Genomic DNA, 19,436 nt, shown 5'->3' on the forward strand with positions numbered 1-19,436 from the left:
TGGGATATAGCTGAGAGCTGTGGCGTTGATTTGAGATTTTTGAAGTGGGATTTTAAAACTTAGAAATTTTTCTAGATCATGGAATGTTTTTGAGGTTAATTATGTGGCCACATACACGGAACTCCGTTTCGAACGCAGTAAATCGATACAAATCTATGGACCTACCACATACAGACAGTAATTTTTCGTTTGAACTTTTCTCTAATTCGGCACCTTCCTGTGCGTTCGGAATTGAATATAAACATACGTGCGTGATGTATTACGGAATTCAGTATGTGGCCGCCCTGATAATTTTAAAATGATTTAGGTCCAAGTCCGCCGGCCGGAGAAGGTCCGCACCATCCAGCGAGTGAAGAAGACGGTCCTGGTGAAGCAAGTGGTGCCCGTGAGGAGGGGCCGCCCCGCGCGCCGCGCCCCGCGCCGCCCCCGCACGCCCCCGCCCCCCCCGCCGTCACCAAGCGCATTGACGACATCCAGAACGACTATGGTTAGTACATGTGAGGTCAGACGAGAGACGAGACAGACAAGAGACGAGACATTAGACGCGAGACGAGACATTAGACGCGAGACGAGACAATAGACGCGAGATGAGACATCAGACGCCAGACGAGATATTATGCCGGCTGTACACACTCGCCGAGACACCCCGAGACTGACCGAGAACGAGTGTGTACATGATGCTCTCGCCTTGTCTCGCCCGCTCGGTTCTCGCCTCGGTTCGCCTCGGCCGCGTGTCGGTTTTTTGCGGCCGAGTCAAAGGGTCTCGTCCGCTCTCGCGAGGTAAACGAGACCAAGCATGTACACCTCGTTCATTTAGTTGCCCGCTTACTGTATTTGTGTAAAGACGCAGCAGTTTCCAGGTCCATCGTGGCCGATATCCTCTGTTCAAATGACGTGCACGAGTGTGTACATGGTGTGCATTCGTCGAGAGCTCTCGCCCAAGGACTCTCGGCGAGAGGCGAGAGGCGAGTGTGTACAGCCGGCATTAGAGGCGAGACGAGACATTAGACGCGAGACGAGACATTAGACGCGAGACGAGACATTAGACGCGAGATGAGACATCAGACGCCAGACGAGATATTAGACGCGAGACGAGACATTAGACGCGAGACGAGATATTAGACGCAAGACGAGACATTAGACGCGAGACGAGATATTAGACGCGAGATGAGACATTAGACGCGAGACGAGACATTAGACGCGAGACGAGACATTAGACGCGAGACGAGACATTAGACGCGAGACGAGACATTAGACGCGAGACGAGACATTAGACGCGAGACGAGACATTAGACGCGAGACGAGACATTAGACGCGAGACGAGACAATAGACGCGAGACGAGACATTAGACGCGAGACAAGCAACGAAGTACGAGGCGAGGCTAGGTAGCAGATCCCCAGAGGCTACTAGACACTTGACACCAATTGATGTTGTCCCAATCTAAGCAAAGATTGGTACTATGGATACCAGGCAACGGATAAACATACTTATATAGATAAATACAACTAACAACTACAAATACACTTGGCCATCCGGTCGTCGTAATACTTTAATACCGTGTCATTCCATTATTTATTTGTGTCGAAATGCATTTTTATCTATTTAATATATGGATATAGATAAAATATTGTATGCAACTGTACGTAATTAGGCCTTAAAACACTCATGCGACCCTATTATGAAACACTTGTGTTTTAAGGACCCCTATTACGATACAGTTGCATAATAGTATTTTATGCAACTGTATCGTAATAGGGGTCCTTAAAACATGAGTGTGGTTTTATGAAACGAGGCGTAGCCGAGTTTCATAATAGGGTCACATGAGTGTTTTAAGGCCTAATTACGTACAGTTGCATACAATATTTTATCTATATCCATATATTAAATCCTCTATCATGTGTTCCGCGAACCATTGAGAATGACCTGCATTAACGAGAACTAGGTAGGTATGTCTGCCCCACGAGCTGCTGCTGCACGTGGTCGCGGCGCCGCCCCCCCCCCCCCCAGTGCTGTAATGATGTATGAAATCTTATTACGATACAGATTTCTGTATCGTAATGACCATTACGATACAGCCGTGTTCATAATAGAATCCAATGTCGTAATGCTGGTCATTACCTATGGTTTTTGAACGCATAATTGAGGATTTACTATATGGGTGTAGATAAAATACTATTATGTAATCTATTTTCATTAACTCGTAGATGAACTGCTGACGTTGTCGGCGGCGCGCCGCGCGCAGCTGGAGGACGCCATCAAACTGTACAGCTTCTTCGCGGAGTGCGACGACTTCGACAAGTGGATTAAAGACAAGGAGCGCATGCTGAGGGCGGAGGACGCTGAGGACACCGTGGACACCGCCAAGAGGAAATATGAGGTCAGACAATCTATACAAGCTAAGAGTACAAGGTGTTTACTAAATAAATGGAAACCTGAAATCAGATCCAGATAGATATAGGCAAGTTCCTGCAATTTTTAACCCCCGACGCCAAAAGAGGGGTGTTATAAGTGTCTGTCTGTCTGTGTGACATCAAAATCGGTTTAGCCATTTTTGAGATATTATACTTTGAAGTGACAACTTTTTGTTGGTTAGGTTATGGCATAATCTCGTATCGCATAGTATCATTTCGCATAATAATCTACTAATACTACTACTACTAATATCGGAATAATCTTGTTTAGCTAAGCTGTGCAAAACAAGACAATGCAAGAAACAAGATTATGCTAGATAAAGGGTATCCGGATCAATTAAACTATACTTTAAATCAAGTTTCGTTTTTTTATTTCCGTTTTCCGTTACTGTGCCAAGTTTAAAAGTTTTCGAATGCCACATACTCAGCGAGGATACATATTTAGATAATGTAATAACGGCCGATGTATCGCCAGTTTTTATTGGCGAGCACAAATTACTGACTTAGTAGAAATGGCTGACTTAACAAAACGTACGAACGTTTGTTTTTCAACTCAAAAGAAATATTTCCGACTTAAAAAGTCTATTGTCAGTCCATAGTTTTTTTGAAAAATTAAGGCATCTTTAAATATATGCATAAAACTAACTTAAAATAAATGTTAATTTTATTTTATTCTAATTTTAATGTAATTTAAAACAAAAACGCCGTTCAGGAATTCGTCACCAGTAAACTGAGCGCCATTATCCCCAGAAATTCGTGACTGACCTGTCGGCGGCGTCCAAGCGCTTGGAGCACATCGACGCCGCCGCTGAGGAGCTGGTGGCGACCGCCCACGGGCAGGCCAGCAAGGCGGCCGCCAGGAGACAGCAGCTGCGGCAGCAGTGGGAGCGCCTGCTGAGGCTCAAACAACAGAAGGAGAAGAGTCTGGAAGGGGCATCCAGGTAACGACATCGAATCTTTGAACCTGAAACTACAGTGAGCCTCACTCATCGGATTAATATTATTAATGCGAAAGTTTGTATGTGTGTGTGTGTATAAGGCACTTGTCTCACCGCCAGCGAGGAAACGATTGGCTATCGACTATTTTCTCGCTCAAGAAACGAACAAAAGATATAAGATCCTGTGTGAGTAAAAGAGACACATATATTAATAGTTGATCGCTGGCTGGCTGACTGTCGGCGAGAACTCGCTCTTACATCTTTTGTCGCAGCGACAAGAGCTATAAAACTCGCTGAGCTATAGATACTCGCTCAGCGATGTCAGCTTGGCGGCCGCCCCGCACGAGCGAGTCGAGTGGAGCGAGTAATCGCCCGTCGCACGCGAACACTCGCTTACAGCCAGCGACAAAACTACACTCGCTTCTCGCTGCTCGCCCACTCGTTTCTAGTTACTCGCTCTACTCGCTTCTCGCTCATCGTCGGCGGTGGGACAAGTGCCTAAAGACCACGGTATAATTCCCACGGGAATTTTGTAAAATCTCGCAATTTTTAATCAACTGCTGCATCTGTCGCGGGTAAACAGTAGTGAAATAAAGCTGGATAACTCACACCATATATCGAGCTTGGCTTCACATGTTTCGGGCTGATTCGTAGCCCTTCCTCTTGGAGCACACGCCACGACGGTTGCTGCAAGTCGCGCACTACGCGTATTTAATAAGTTTTTGGTAAAAATTTAGTTTTATTATCATCATGTATTGTCACCCAAACTGCACTTGCATATCAAATTTCAAGTCAATGCCATTATCTGTTGAAGAGTTCCATCCTGCGGAGACGATCCTGGCCGTACTACCAGGATGTCACTACTAGATTATTGTATTGTCACGCAAGTTACATAAGTATACCAAATTTCAAGTCAGTCCAACTATTAAAATTTGGTCGAATTTAACTTGCAAGATTTGATTACAGACAGACAACGGGACAGGTGAAACTAAATAAAAGCTTGTAAAAATAAAAATAAATATTTTTGCTCTCAGAACCTGAATTTTTATAAAAAATCAACGTGTAGCAAAACACAAGTTAGGTTTTTTAAAATCTACTACCTATGTGAAAATATTCGGAAATAATGACTCCGAAAGTTGTATAAATTGTGTCTCCCCTCCTTATCTTCCAAATTCCATGTCCAAAAAATATAACGAACCAAAGTTGGTTTCACACATGGTCGGATATACCTACCGGTTATAAGCTATTGCCAAAAATCTGTGCTTCTTTTGCTGGTCAACTTTTCACGATTTTTTTTTTAAATGGCTACGGAACCCTACACTGAGCATGGTTCGACATGCTCTTGGAAGGTTTTATTAACATATTAACATACAGTATTAACCTCTTTTTTAGCGTGGAACTCTTCAGCCGAACCTGCGACGAAGCCCTAGATTGGATGGGCGAGAAGGAGCAGCAGCTGGCCGCGAGCGGAGCACCCGCCGCGGACCTGAGGACCGTCCAGGCGCTCCAGAGACGCCACGCGCAGTTAGAGAGAGAACTCGAGCCGCTGAGGGAGAAAGTGCATACTGTCAGTCTGCTGGCAGACGAGTGAGTACCATTACCATTGCAGGTGGTAGGACCTTGTGCAAGGTCCGCCCGGATTGCTACCACCATCTTGCTCGCTAATCCTGCCGTGAAGCACCAGTGCTTGCACTGTTGTGTTTCGGCGTGGAGAGTAAGACAGCCGGTGAAATTACTGGCACTTGAGGTATCCCATCTTAGGTCTCTAGGTTGGCAACGCATCTGCAATCCCCCTAGTGTTGCAGGTGTCTATGGGCGGTGGTGATCTCTTATCATCAGGAGACCCACTTGCTTGTTTGCCATCCAGTTGAATAAAAAAAAAAAAAACCATTATGATATTTGCGAGCTGTGTACGACAAATTTTGTTGCGGTTGCTTTGAAACGTCTAAACAAAAAGAATACTTGAAACGAGTCAAATGGTAAACAGACTAAAAATATCCTAGAAAATTTGATAAGATTAACTTCCCTTGACTTTTTTCAATTTAGACAAGAGATTAAGGGGCTGTTTCACCATCCATTGATTAGCGTTAACCGACGGTTAAATGTGATCCCGTCTCCGTCTATTCGAACAAAACAAATAGAGACGGCATCACACCTAAACGCCAGTTAACACTAATCAATGGATGGTGAAACAGCCCCTAAATGAATTGAGCTACTTAACAAAAATAAAAGTGCAGAAGTTATGTTTATACGGTGGAGAGTTTTTTTTATATGAGATAAAGTAGCAAACGAGCAAGTGGGTGAGCTGATGGTAAATGAGCGTTACCCTCATGTATACCAGCAACATCAGACGATTGAAGACACGTTGCCAGCTTAGCATAGAATACCCCATTGCAGTAATTATACTGGTTATCTTACTGTCCACGTTGGAACAGTGAACATAATGTAAGTACTGCTGCTTGGCGGCAGTATTAGCCAATTAGATGGTGATAGACCTTACACCTGCATTTATATTTATTTATGCAATATTTATTCTATTTTCATGCAGCCTCCTTAAATGGTTGCAAACCCACAGGTAACTGAACCATTAAAGCTACTAGAGCTGGTGAGTGTGTCACGCTAGTTGGCGCTATGGTGAGGTTGAAACAAAGTTTTTTGTTGAAAATTTCTGTTTTAATGCAAGCTTTTTTGCTGACTGTACTTCTTGTTGATTGCACTTGTATTGTCATACAAACTACGTTACCGTAGCATTTACCGTTGAGGAGTTCCGTCCTACGGAGACGATCCTGGCGGGACAATCAAAATTTAAATATCAGACTAATATATTATATAAGTATGCTAAATTTAAAGTAATCCGTCAAAAGAAAGTAGGTCAAAATGAATTTCCAAGATTTAACCCAACAACAAACGGGCAAGTTGTAAATTACGTCTTTGAGTGCAACATTAAATTGTTTAATTGTAATTGAATTTTTCCCTCCAGCGTCAAATCTCAATACCCAACGGAGCGAGCGAACGTCGAAGCTCGCCAGAAAGAGATACAGTCAGTGTGGGAGCGGTGCCGCGCGCGCGCCGCCGAGCGCCGCTCCCGGCTCGAGAGCGCCGTGGGACACCAGATCTTCCAGAGGAGCGCCAATAACCTGGACGACTGGCTCCAGGTGAGGAAAACTCAGCTCTTATTAAAGCACAGCATATAGAAAGAAAGAAAGAAAGAAAGACAACATTTATTCGTGACATTACATGACGTGAAGTGACATGGATAAGAATAATAATAATAAAAATAGAAATAGAATTCGCGATATACTCCGGAAACCAATATGATGGAACGGAGTAGTAAAACATTTGCAAATAAACAACTGAAAACAGGTGAGATCGTATGTCTCATCCCAAAATTAGACTTTTATAATCCGTAAACTAATGGAGAGGTAAGTTCTAATAAGACAATTAACAATCCTATGAATAGCTACAGTTTGTGGCTCTTTACTTCCCACACTCAGGAAACCAATGGGGTGGAAAGTGGTAATAAGACCATTAACATTTCTTACCGCTTGCCCTCATACCAATGGGATGGAAGAACGTTTTATTATGACAGTTAGAAATTTGACCATCTGGGGTTTCCTTTTATGGTCACCATCATTGTTATCATCATCATCTCAGCCATAGCACGTCCACTGTTGGACATAGGCCTCTCCCATAGACCTCGAGTTGCTTTTTGTTGAACCCGCCGTCTCGTTGGTGGACGTCCTGTACTTTTTCGTTGTCTGTTATGGTGTTTCTTGTGTTATTTGGTGTTACGTTTGCATTTTTTTTTTCAGAAAGTGCATGAAGAATTGGCGCAGGAAGCGACTGCGAAGGACGTCGCTACCGCAGAGTCATTGCTGAAAGAGCACAGAGAATTAGAAGACGACATCAAGACTCACGATGACGAGTAAGTTGTACAATGTTTTGAATACTTTTTAATATGTATTTCTATGGACTCCATCAGTCTCGTTGTTGGTCCAGCAATCACAACTAAAATTGTTACCCATCTTCTTATTTTGTTAGTAATTTAGTGATTTAATTAAATCAATTGTTTATACCACGAATCATGTTGCCACGTGACATTGCTAGCTTAGTGTGGGACTAACGGAAATCCAATTTTTGTAATTGTTTAAATGAACCATTTATATTTTTTAATTCCTAAACTAGATTGGGATTTCAGTGATATGTGGCCGAGTGGTTTGACCTATCGCCTCTCAAGCAGAGAATTGTGGGTTCAAACCCCGGCTCGCACCTCTGAGTTTTTCGAAATTCATGTGCGGAATTACATTTGAAATTTACCACGAGCTTTACGGTGAAGGAAACATCGAGAGGAAACCTGCACAAACCTGAGAGCAATTCAATGGTGCGTGTGAAGTTCTCAATCCGCACTGGGCCCGCGTGGGAACTACTGCCCAAGCTCTCTCATCTGAGAGAAGGCCTGTGCCCAGCAGTGGGACGTATATAGGCTGCGATGATGATGATCGCTGAAGATCCCGAGAACAGCAGGGCTACTACGAAACTCGAAACTCGAAGTTCGTGTCGTGCGGTCCCTCTGACACTTATGCTATTTAATACGAGAGCGAGAGGGACCGCACGACACGAACCTCGAGTTTCGAGTTTCGTAGTAGCCCTGCTGCTTTTGCCTAGGGCTTTTCTTTTTCGTTTTTTTTACAAAAGTATGATTCAGTTTAAACCTAACAATAGTATAGGTTGAGTGCCGCGAGAGTTGAAGTGAATGATTACACACACAGCTATATGAAGAACTGATTGCAGAAAAAGAAAATGAATTAAATGAATGAGTGAATGTCAAAACCCCGCTGTCATTACATGACGTGCTCTTGTGTGCGTGACCTCAACTCTGGTGGCACTACCTAAAGGATAGTTATAAGATTGGTTTTTGGAGTCTTTTTGTATTTTTTATTTCAACGCCAAATTTTGTTGCTTTTAATGACCGTAAAATCCATATCGAAAATACAAACTGAAATATGCACAGAAAAATCAGAAAGAGACCAGCGCTGGGAATCGAACTCAGGAAAAAATTACAAAAATATTGATTGCTTAATAGCGACATCTCTTGTCCGGGTGAGCGGTTAGTTCCAATGGGGTGTTGAAAGTTTCTCGATAAGGGCTAAAACATAGATGTCGCTAGTGTCGCTGCTTAAGTGACTAAATAAGAAACAAACAAGCTGAGATATGTGGTGCATAGGAGAAATTTGTGTCTGTACTCCTGTCCAGTGGTAGTGTAGGGGTATAGCACGCAGCACGGAATGCTGAGGACCTGGGTTCGATTCCCAGCGCTGGTCTCTTTTTCTGGTTTTTCTGTACATCTAGGTTTCAGTTTGTATTTTCGATATGGACATTTTAAAAGACAAGTCATTGAAATGTTTTCAGCTATTTTCTGGTTTTACTTTATTAAACAAATACATTGACCAATTGTGTATTCTGCGTGCAGGTTTAAGGAGGTGATCGGTCTGGGTCGGCAATTGGTCGGCAACAACCCCGCGCTCACTGACGTGGCCGAACGTATCAAACATCTGGAGGATGAACAGAAGGCCGTCAAGAAAGGTACGTCTGTTACAAACTTCGACATAGACATAACTTTATACGACGTCAAGAAGTTGTCTTAAAATCTATATATATATATTTTTATTCGACTGGATGGCAAACGAGCAAGTGGGTATCCTGATGGTAAGAGATTACCACCGGCCATAGACACCTGCAACACCGGGGGATTGCAGATGCGTTGCCAACCTAGAGGCCTAAGATGGGATACCTTAAGTGCCAGTAATTTCACCGGCCAGTTTTGCTTATTGGTCCTCTGGTTTCAGGTTGGCAGGAGAAGGAAGCGTTCCTGCGCGAACTGGTGGAGTTGCAGGCGTTCAACCGCGAGGCGGACCAGATCGACGCGTCCAGCGGCGCGCACGAGGCTTTCTTGGAGTACAACCAGAGCGGGGTGAGCGTAAAACAAAATTAACACCGCATAATAATTTGTTAAAATAGTAGATTGTGCAACAAGAGCATAAAACGAGCCATTTCACCTGAGACGTTCATATAGCCCGAGCCGGCACGAGTTTTTTTATTGTTGTTTTCGGTTGAAAATACAAATGCAGTTATCTCAATTGAAAAAGGCGGGAAAGCATAAAATAGTTATTGGAATAAAATTAAATGTCATAATATATTTTGAGAAAAGATTTATATTAGTCTCTTGGCTTCGTTTATACTCATACTCAGCCAGCAATTAACTACTTCCATGCCACGACAATCTAGTATAACTTGGTCGCAGGCGTCCGTGGACGAGGCATCAGCGCTCCTGAAGCGCCACGAGGAGCTGGAGGCCCGCCTGACCGCGCAGGACGAGCGGCTGCAGGCGCTGCACCAGCGGGCGCATGCGCTCGCGCAGAGGGGACACCACGCCGCGCCGCAGTCAGTATACCGCACACGTTCACCATCAATCTGTATGACCATTGGCTCTGATGAAGAGGCACGACGAATCGGAAGCCAGACTCTAAGTGTCACCAATGAGGGCTATCGTTTTTTGTCTCACTAGATGGCGCACTGTTGCGTGAGGTTTTTAAGTATGGCTTTCAAAGTCTGTTATTACGGGCGTGAAAACAAAGTTTAGATTAAAATCATATTTAATACACCTTAAAACCGTACCATAAAAATATCGAGCATGCCACAGTGTTGCATAGTCCCCGTTTTGTTCGGAAAAAAGGGAGGACAAAGGTTTCCGAAAGACAAAACTGTCTCAAAACACAGACATTCATTGTCCCAGAACGCATATTTGCCATAATTAATTTCAGATTTTGCAAAATATTCCCAAAATTATTCTAATTATAAATAAACCCGCGTAGCTCACCCAAAAACTATGAGATTTGACATTTCGGAGACCTCACGCTACACTAGCGCCTCTAGTGGCGAATTCATACGCGATAGCCCTCATTGGTCTAGTAGGAACAGTCGATCAAAGTCGACTAATACATTCTACCATCGATCAATATCTGTAGTAAAACTGCCTGTATACTTCGACCAATCCGGTCTACCACGGATCGATTGGTGTAGTAAAAACTGACGATCAAAGTCTAAAAATACATGCACCAACGATCGGGGATCGATCGATTGGTGTGGTAACACTGTCAGCGCGCAGAACAAGCCAGCCAGTTGGCGGCGCTCGCGTAGAAAGAGCGCCACGCTGCGTCTCATTCAGTATACCGCATCTATGCTATCCTATCCTGGGTCTGGGAAGAGGCACAAGGAGGGGGAAACTAGGTCTCAGGGTATAAGCCAACTCTGGGTGAGTAGATTTAGCTTTTCGACAGATATCGGCCGACAAACGATTGATCGATTGCTGTAGTGAATTGAATTCTAATTTGACATTTTAAATTTATTTATTTTTTTATTTTTTATTCTCCCTGACTATTTATTATACTTAATAAGATTTATTTTTTGTATACATTTGACGATCCTTTTGTGAATTTCTTGTAATTAACTGACATGTGCTTTTAATGTATTTTTTCAAAAGGTAATAAATAAATCTAATCTAATCTAGTAGAAACTATCGGTTGAAGTCAGACAATACATTCTACCGCCGAGCGACGCTCAATCTATTGGTGTAGTGGAAACTGTCGATCGATGTCAAAAAATACATTCTATAACCGATCGACGGCATTGATCGGTGTGTTTGTCGTAAGAAGTTACTATAAATCGAACCGGTCGAACGGTGCAGTCCGATCATGGGGTTTTAAGTAGCGTCTGGGGACCCTATTAAATGTCACGATCTTGTAACATATTTGTAACTTTACAGAAGTAGTAAGTTTTGTAAATTAATTAGACATATTATTGTTATCGAAAATACAAACTGAGACATGGATGCACGGAAAAACCAGAAAAAGATACCAGCACTTGGAATCGAACCCAGGTCCTCAGCAATCCGTGCTGCGTGCTATAACCCCTACAGCACTGCTGGACAGGAATCTAGACACGAATTTTTCCTATGCATACATATCTCAGGTTGCTTATTTCTACTATGCTACTGAAGCAGCAGCACTAGCGACATCTATGTTTCGTCGACAGACGTCACTCTCTTTCGGAACTAACCGCTCACCCAGATAAGAGATGTCGTTACTAAGCAATCAAATTAATAATCAAATTAAATTTTAAGATTGTTTTTTTTTTGGAATCTTTTTGGTATTTTTTATTTCAATTCCAAATTTTTACTTTTACGGTCATCCCGTAAAACCTAAATTGAAAATACAAACTGAAATAAAGATGCACAGAAAAAACAGAAAAATAACTCCATCACTGGGTTCACCTGGGTTCGATTCCCAGTGATGGTCTTATTTTTCTGTTTTTTCTGTGCATCTTTATTTCAGTTTGTATTTTCAAATTAAATTTTATTTAATTTGGAGTTGAAATAAAAAATACAAAAAGACTCCAAAAAAACCAATCATAATATAATTGTTATGTTATTGTTATAGCATCTCGAGTCGCATGGCGGCGGTGGCGGCGCGGCGGGCCGCGGTCCGCGGGGGGCCGCCGAGCGGAGACGCGCGCTGCTCGCCAACTTGGCGCACCAACAGGTAACTGAACTAAAACTAACTAAACTTAAATCAAATTAACTAAGACTAGCTAATCTTAGAATAACTAAGTTGAACAGGAAAATATCGTGAGACTCACTCATTGTGAAAACAAGCACGTTACTCACGTCTAAGTCACAATAAGTGGGCTTAAAAATGATCTGATCTAAAACTCGACTAAGACTAACTAAACTTAAAAATTAACCGTACTTCAACTAACGAGATAAAACCATAGTTAACTAAACTTAAAAATGTTAACGACTTGAGTAGAATTTAATAAATTAAAACATCTTTCATTATACTTACCTAATTCGCAATATCTATATCAAAATTACATAGCTTCTTCTACCAGTTATTTTTAACCTAACCTAACCTAAACGAATATTTTTATTAGCTGTCCATAACATTAACGACCTCAGACGACCAGATGGCCTAGTGGTTAGAGAACCTGACTACGAAGCTTGAGGTCCCGGGTTCGATTCCCGGCCGGGGCAGATATTTGTATGAAAAATACGAATGTTTGTTCTCGGGTCTTGGGTGTTGAATATGTATTTAGGTATGTATCTATCTTTATATATTTATTTATCCGTTGCTTAGTACCCATAACACAAGCTTTGCTAAGCTTACTTTGGGCCTAAGTCAATTGGTGTGAATTGTCCCGTGATGTTTTTTTTTTTTTATCAATTACTACAAAAAATCCCTTTATTTCTCCACGTCATTTCATCTTTCCGATTACACATTATAATTAATTAAAGGTTAATGATTGAAATGTTTCATTTATAGTTTTTGGCGTCGACGGAAGAACTACAAGCTTGGGTTCAAGATAAGACTCGAACTGCCAAGGATCAAAGCTACAGGTACTTAAAACAACAATTTACATATAATGTATAGCTCCTGGGCGATTTTGAGGCTCAAAAGTCATTTATTTAAACAACTAGATTTTACCCGCGGCTTCGCACGCGTAAACTATTCGATCTGGTAGTTACAATTGTAATTCCGGGATTTTACAAAATTCCCCTGGGAATTCCGAAATTTAGATCGTGGTCATCATTGAGGTTGTGTTAAGAACAACTGTCCTAAGTTTCATTACTCTAACCCCAGCGGTTGAAATTTCAAGATTTAATCCCTATCCCGTGGGAATATCGGAATAAAAAGTAGCCTATGTGTTTTAAACTAACTAATAAAGGTTATAAACTAACTTTTTGCCAAATGTCATCCAAATCCGTCCAGCCGTTTCAGCGTGAAGAAGTAACAAACATACTCACTCACTCACTCACAAACTTTCACATTTATAATATTAGTAGGATTAGTAGGAAGTAGGATTATTGTAGATAGATAGATAGATAGATATAATCTTTGTACGTAATACTAATAATGGTAAGTAGGCAATTTCAATGAATCTAAGTTAAACTTTATATCCAGGAACTAAACTGAATGGTTCATCTTAATTACCTATCTACAATCCGTTACCCGCGACTCCGTCAACGTAGAATTCGTTTATCGCTATCCCGCACGAACCTTAAGAAACGAACCGATAAGAAACCTTCACTATCTCAGTTAAACTTACCTAATAACGTGTTGTAACATTCTAGAAACATTTGAACCCCTATGTTTTACATTACCCCTTCATGAGAGAGAGAGAGAGAAACATTTTTTTACACATATTCGATACACATAAAAATACATTAGATGGAGAGAACCAAAAAAAAAAAAACATCGAATAGTATAAAGTGGACCCCACTCAGCATAGTGTTACGGCAAGCCGCAACGCTGTTTTTCAGTGGGACCCATTTAAAAACTAAAACATAAAAACACAACACACTATGACGACACGAACACCAGAGGAAGGAAGTTCGCAACCGGAAATAATGGCAACACTCGATCAGTTTAACCATCTTCGAAACAGTTAAACCTCAACAAGTCAAACCAGGATTGTAGCGTAATATTTACATTAATTTCAATAACAATGATAACTCATCTTGCAGAGACCTGGCGAACTTGGAGCGCAAGCTGCAGAAGCACGAAGCGTTCGAAGCGGAGCTCCAAGCTAACGAGAAACAGCTGCGGAACGTTGAGAGTGTATGTTATTATGTTAATACACGCCGTTCTTTTTATTTTCTTAATGGTGTTGCCACACCAATCGCGTCAATCGACAGATTCTACTACACCAGTGAGGGCTATCGCGTATGAATTCGCCACTAGAGGCGCTAGTGTAGCGTGAGGTCTCCGAAATGTCAAATCTCATAGTTTTTGGGTGAGCTACGCGGCTTTATTATAATTAGAATAATTTTGTGAATATTTTGCAATATCTGAAATTAATTATGGCAAATATGCGTTCCGGGGCAATGAATGTCTGTGTTTTGAGACAGTTTTGTCTTTCGGAAACCTTTGTCCTCCCTTTTTTAACACTGTGGCATGCTCGATATTTTTATGGTACGGTTTTAAGGTGTATTAAATATGATTTTAATCTAAACTTTGTTTTCACGCCCGTAATAACAGACTTTGAAAGCCATACTTAAAAACCTCACGCAACAGTGCGCCATCTAGTGAGACAAAAAACGATAGCCCTCATTGTATGATCGTCGATCGACAGTGTCAATTCACCGAGCGATCTGATTCAGTACATTATTTGATAAACTTTTTTCATCAGATCGGCCAGTCCCTCCAGAAGTCGGACCCCGGGCGGGCGGAGGTAGTGTCCTCCCGTTTGGAGGCCGCGGCCCGCGCGTGGGAGGAGCTGGTGGCGGCCTCCCGCGACAAGGGGGGGAAGCTGCGGCAGGCCGCGCTGCAGAGTCAGCACCGCAGGTTGGTTACATTAACTACATCATCATTTCATACATACGTATGCCTATATATGTCCCACTGTAGTACCCACGCGGGCGCAATGCGGATTGCAAACTTCACAATCACTTGAATTTCTTCGCAGGTCTGTGCAAGTTTCCTCGTTATTTTCCTTCACCATAAAACTCATGGTAAATTTCAAATGTAATTTCGCACATAAATTCCGAGAAACTGAGGTGCGAGCTGGGGTTTGAACCCACGATCCTCTGCTTGAGAGGCCATAGATCATACCACTGCTGCCGCGGCTTATCCAAATAAACTTCATACACACGTACAATTTAGCCAGCACCGCAGAGCACTTTTTTAACCTCCGACGCAAAATGAGGGGTGTTATAAGTTTGACCGCTATGTGAGTCTGTGTGTCTGTAACTCTTAAATGGGTGAACCGATTTGAATGCGGTTTTTTTATTTGAAAGCAGGATTTCTAGCGATGGTTCTTAGACATGTTTTATCAAAAACGGTTCAGCCGTTTCTGAGATATTGAACTTTGAAGTGACAATGTCGGGGGTTTTCCAATATTCTGTTGCTTAGCTTATCTAATTGTTTTTAAATATTTATATGGGTGTAGGACTTCCCGTATTATTGTGTGGTAGGTTCGCTGATCGACGGATACTGGTCGAAAAACGAAACGATTGATCGATTGGTGTAGTAGAAACTATCGATCGACGCCGACCACTACTCTACCATCGATCGATCGACTGAAGTCCGTAGTAAGACTGTTGAAAGTTGCATTTATACGTCCTAGTTGAGAAACTTCAATCGTGCGCTGCACGATGTTACAGTTTTTCTTTGAGACAACTAGATGGCGCTAGGGCTCGCCACAAACTTATCAGTCTTCGTAACAAATATATGTACTAAAATGGATTCCCGATCTATTTTGTGATACATTGGATTAATATTTTGGTGTTCAAATTTTTTTAAAGGTCGGTAGAAGACGCCAAGGCCCGACTGGTTGACTTGGAGAGAGCGCTCAAGAGCGAAGAGGTCGGCTCCGACCTCAGGAGCTGCAAGCGACTGCTGACTCAACATCAGGTGGGCATTTCTATCTACCATTATACCCTGAGTTTATCCGACTTCAACAAAATTTGGGCGGCAGACTCAGTCCATGATTCCGAGCTGTAAAAACAGGGTCTTTTTTATTTTTTTTATTTGACTGGATGGCAAACGAGCAAGTGGGTCTCCTAATGGTAAGAGATCACCACCGCCCATAAACGTCTGCAACACCAGGGGTATTGCAGACGCGTTGCCAACCTAGAGGCCTAAGATGGGATACCTCAAGTGCCAGTAATTTCACCGGCTGTCTTACTCTCCACGCCGAAACACAACAATGCAAGCACTGCTGCTTCACAGCAGGATTAGCGAGCAAGATGGTGGTAGCAATCCGGGCGGACCTTGCACAAGGTCCTACCACCTGCATGGGTCTCCAGGTATGTCCCCATAGTTTGTTATTTCATTCGTATTACCTTTTTCCCACAGACTTTGGAGCAAGAGCTGACCCAGTGGGAGCAAAAGGCGACCACGCTGGCCAGCCAAGGGGCGGACTTAGTGTCCCTGGGGCATTTCGACGCGCCAGCCATTGAGCGCGAGTCGGCAGCGCTGCTGCAAGCTGTTCGCGCGTTGCAGCCGCACGCGGCGGCGCGTCGCGCGAAGCTGGAGGAGAGCTTGCAGTGAGTAGCGACATCTAGTGGACGCCACATTTCCAATGTGTTACAGCGCCATCTAGTGAAGGCCAGGTTGCTATGACTTTCGAGCGCCATCTAGTGGTTGCCGCGTTTTAAACCCTCGACGCAAAAAAGGAGTGCTATACAATGTGGCAACGTAGTTCTCAAACGGATGGACCGATTTCAATGACGTTTCTTTTACGTGAAAGCGGATTTCCTGGCGGTGGTTCACAGCTATGTTCGATAAAAATATGTTTAGCTGTTTTTAAGATATTTAACCTGGAAATGACTATGTCGGGAGTTTTTCAACCATTTTAAGTTTACGACCTTATACTAAAAATGAATTCTATTTATATGTGACCAGAATTCATTTTATACTCAACGGCACAAAATTTGGTCCATTACATACAAATTTCCCTATTACTGCTTACATTTGAGGGCCAGATTCTTTGCCGATCAGTATAGTATAAGATGGCCAGTAATTTGACACTTTATACTAAAAATGAACTCTGTATGTATGTATGTATGTTAATACTTTATTGTACATAAAACACAAAAAGAAAACAACAAAACAAAAGAGTACAAAGGCGAACTTATCCCTGAAAGAGATCTTTTCAAGCTAACCTAAACAGGAAAGGAAAACTGTCTGTTTATCTCCTGGGACTGGGACCTAACGTTTTTAACAGACTTTTTTACTTAAGACCTAGACGTGTTCACCAGCTTTGTTATTTTTGGATATTATTTCAAAATCCTCAAGCTTCTTTAATCAATGAACCATTTTTACTTTGTAAAGTACATTCGGCTCTATTCTTAGTGTTAATGAGGGTTTTCACAGAGGGGAAATATCGCTAGATGGCGTTAGTGTCGTGAGACCCGTTTGACGTTTGCTTGCGATTGGCTCATTTAGTTATTAACCAATCACGAGCAAACGTCAAACGAACCTCACGGTAGTTTTTTTTCCTTTTTTTATACGAAAGGAAGGCAAACGAGCAAGTGGGTCTCCTGATGGTAAGAGAATACCACCGCCCATAAACATCTGCAACACCAGGTGTATTGCAGATGCGTTGCCAACCCAGAGGCCTAAGATGGAATACCTCAAGTGCCAGTAATTTTTTAGTGGCTACGCCAACAGAGCCAAGTCTCAGACATAACCAAGCGCATGGCTAAGCTTAAGTGGGAGTGGGCTGGACATGTTGCCCGCAAGCATGATTCGTGGTGCAAGAGGCTCGTTAGTGGAGGCCATGGGGTGAAAAGCGCCTCCAGGTAGACCTCGGATGCGCTGGTACGAGGGTCTGAAAAGGGTGGGCCGGCCCTAAATGGATAGAGAGAGCGCAAGATAGGAGGAGTGGCAGAGTTTGAAGGAGGCCTACATCCACAGGATCGAAAAATGGCTGAAAAGAAAGAAAGAAAGAAGAAAGCCAGTAATTTCACCGGCTGTCTTACTCTCCACGCCGAAGCAACAGTGCAAGCACTGCTGCTTCACGGCAGGATTAGCGAGCAAGATGGTGGTAGCAATCCGGGCGGACCTTGCACAAGGTCCTACCACCTGCAAAATCACCATCACCATCGCCATCTAACGATATTTTGCCTCTGTGAAAACCCTCATTGGTCCTTTATAAAGTACGCGGGGGCCCACGAGGTTAAAGGTGACAAGTATTAATTTTAGTATAAGGTGGCCTGTAATTAACCTTTCCGCAAATAAGACGCTAGTCTGAAACCGGCTTTACCCACAGACTGCACAAATTCGCGGCGGAGGTATCAGCGGAGCTGGCGTGGCTGTCCGAGCGGGCAGCCGCAACCACGGACGCGTTGCCGGCCGACCTGCATGCCGCGCAGACGGCGCAGAAGAAACACGCCAAGCTGCGCGAGGAGCTGCGCGGGCGCGCGCCCGCGGTTGAAAGGGCGCTGGAGCATGGGAGGACTGTCAAGGATAACGAGAAGGTGAAGGAAAATAACCTAACCATCAAAATTTCATTTTTAATACAAGCTTGTTTTGCTGACTGTACTTTTTGTTGACTGTACTTGCATTTTCACCCAAACTACATTGGCATACCAAATTTCAAGTCGATGCTATTAACCGTTGAAGAGTTCCGTCCTGCGGAGACGATCGATCGGAAAGGACGATCGGAACGATGAAAGTTGGTCGAATTTAACTTGCAAGATTTGATTACAGACAGACAGACAACGGAATAGGTGAAACTAAACAAAAGGTTGTAAAAACATTGTACCATCAGCCAAATATGTGGTCTATCACCCTAAAGTTGATAATCCTTTGCATGTCATAAAACAATAATGCCAATAGACGTGTCTGTCAACTTGAAAGCTCGACTTTAGCGACATATTCATTTGACAGGATCTTGTTTAATAATGAGGGCTTATCGCGAATGAATTCGCCACTAGAGGCGCTAGTGTAGCGTGAGGTCTCCGAAATGTCAAATCTCATAGTTTTTGGGTGAGCTACGCGGGTTTATTTATAATTAGAATAATTTTGTGAATATTTTGCAATATTTGAAATTAATTATGGCAAATATGCGTTCCGGGGCATGAATGTCTGTGTTTTGAGACAGTTTTGTCTTTCGAAACCTTTGTCCTCCCTTTTTCCGAACAAAACGGGGACTATGCAACACGGTGGCATGCTCGATATTTTTATGGCACGGTTTTAAGGTGTATTAAATATGATTTAATCTAAACTTTGTTTTCACGCCCGTAATAACAGACTTTGAAAGCCATACTTAAAAACCTCACGCAACAGTGCGCCATCTAGTGAGACAAACAACGATAGCCCTCATTGATAGACCACTTATTTGGCTGATGGTACGAAGGTACGAGACCCTCGGTGTGCGAGTCCGGCTCGCACTTGACTGATGTTTGAACTACAATCATGTTTGGTATGAACAGATCGCGTCCCTCTGCGCGGAGCTGGAGTCCCGTTACAGGTCGGTGTGCTTGGCGGCGGACGCGCGCGCGGCCCGCCTGGACGCCGCCCTGCG

At 43.0% G+C, this 19,436-nt stretch overlaps 2 protein-coding genes across 2 annotated transcripts in view; one reads left to right on the forward strand and one right to left on the reverse strand.

Annotated features, from left to right (window-relative positions):
* The window catches only part of LOC141443075 (spectrin alpha chain, non-erythrocytic 1-like), a 15,226-nt gene extending 471 nt beyond the window's left edge, over nt 1–14,755 (forward strand). Inside the window, exons 2-14 of the mRNA XM_074108287.1 lie at nt 308–487; nt 2,206–2,378; nt 3,163–3,353; nt 4,743–4,937; nt 6,331–6,505; nt 7,163–7,275; nt 8,821–8,933; nt 9,197–9,321; nt 9,652–9,791; nt 11,846–11,947; nt 12,728–12,801; nt 13,930–14,023; nt 14,595–14,755. Of these exons, the coding sequence (XP_073964388.1) occupies nt 308–487; nt 2,206–2,378; nt 3,163–3,353; nt 4,743–4,937; nt 6,331–6,505; nt 7,163–7,275; nt 8,821–8,933; nt 9,197–9,321; nt 9,652–9,791; nt 11,846–11,947; nt 12,728–12,801; nt 13,930–14,023; nt 14,595–14,640 (1,721 nt within the window). The 3' untranslated portion in view covers nt 14,641–14,755. The remainder of the gene's footprint in view (nt 1–307; nt 488–2,205; nt 2,379–3,162; nt 3,354–4,742; nt 4,938–6,330; nt 6,506–7,162; nt 7,276–8,820; nt 8,934–9,196; nt 9,322–9,651; nt 9,792–11,845; nt 11,948–12,727; nt 12,802–13,929; nt 14,024–14,594) is intronic.
* LOC141443153 (spectrin beta chain, non-erythrocytic 5-like) overlaps nt 1–19,436 on the reverse strand; it is a 181,496-nt gene that overhangs the window by 118,486 nt on the left and 43,574 nt on the right.

This window comes from Choristoneura fumiferana, chromosome 26, assembly GCF_025370935.1.
Source record: "Choristoneura fumiferana chromosome 26, NRCan_CFum_1, whole genome shotgun sequence".
Lineage (NCBI taxonomy): Eukaryota > Metazoa > Arthropoda > Insecta > Lepidoptera > Tortricidae > Choristoneura > Choristoneura fumiferana.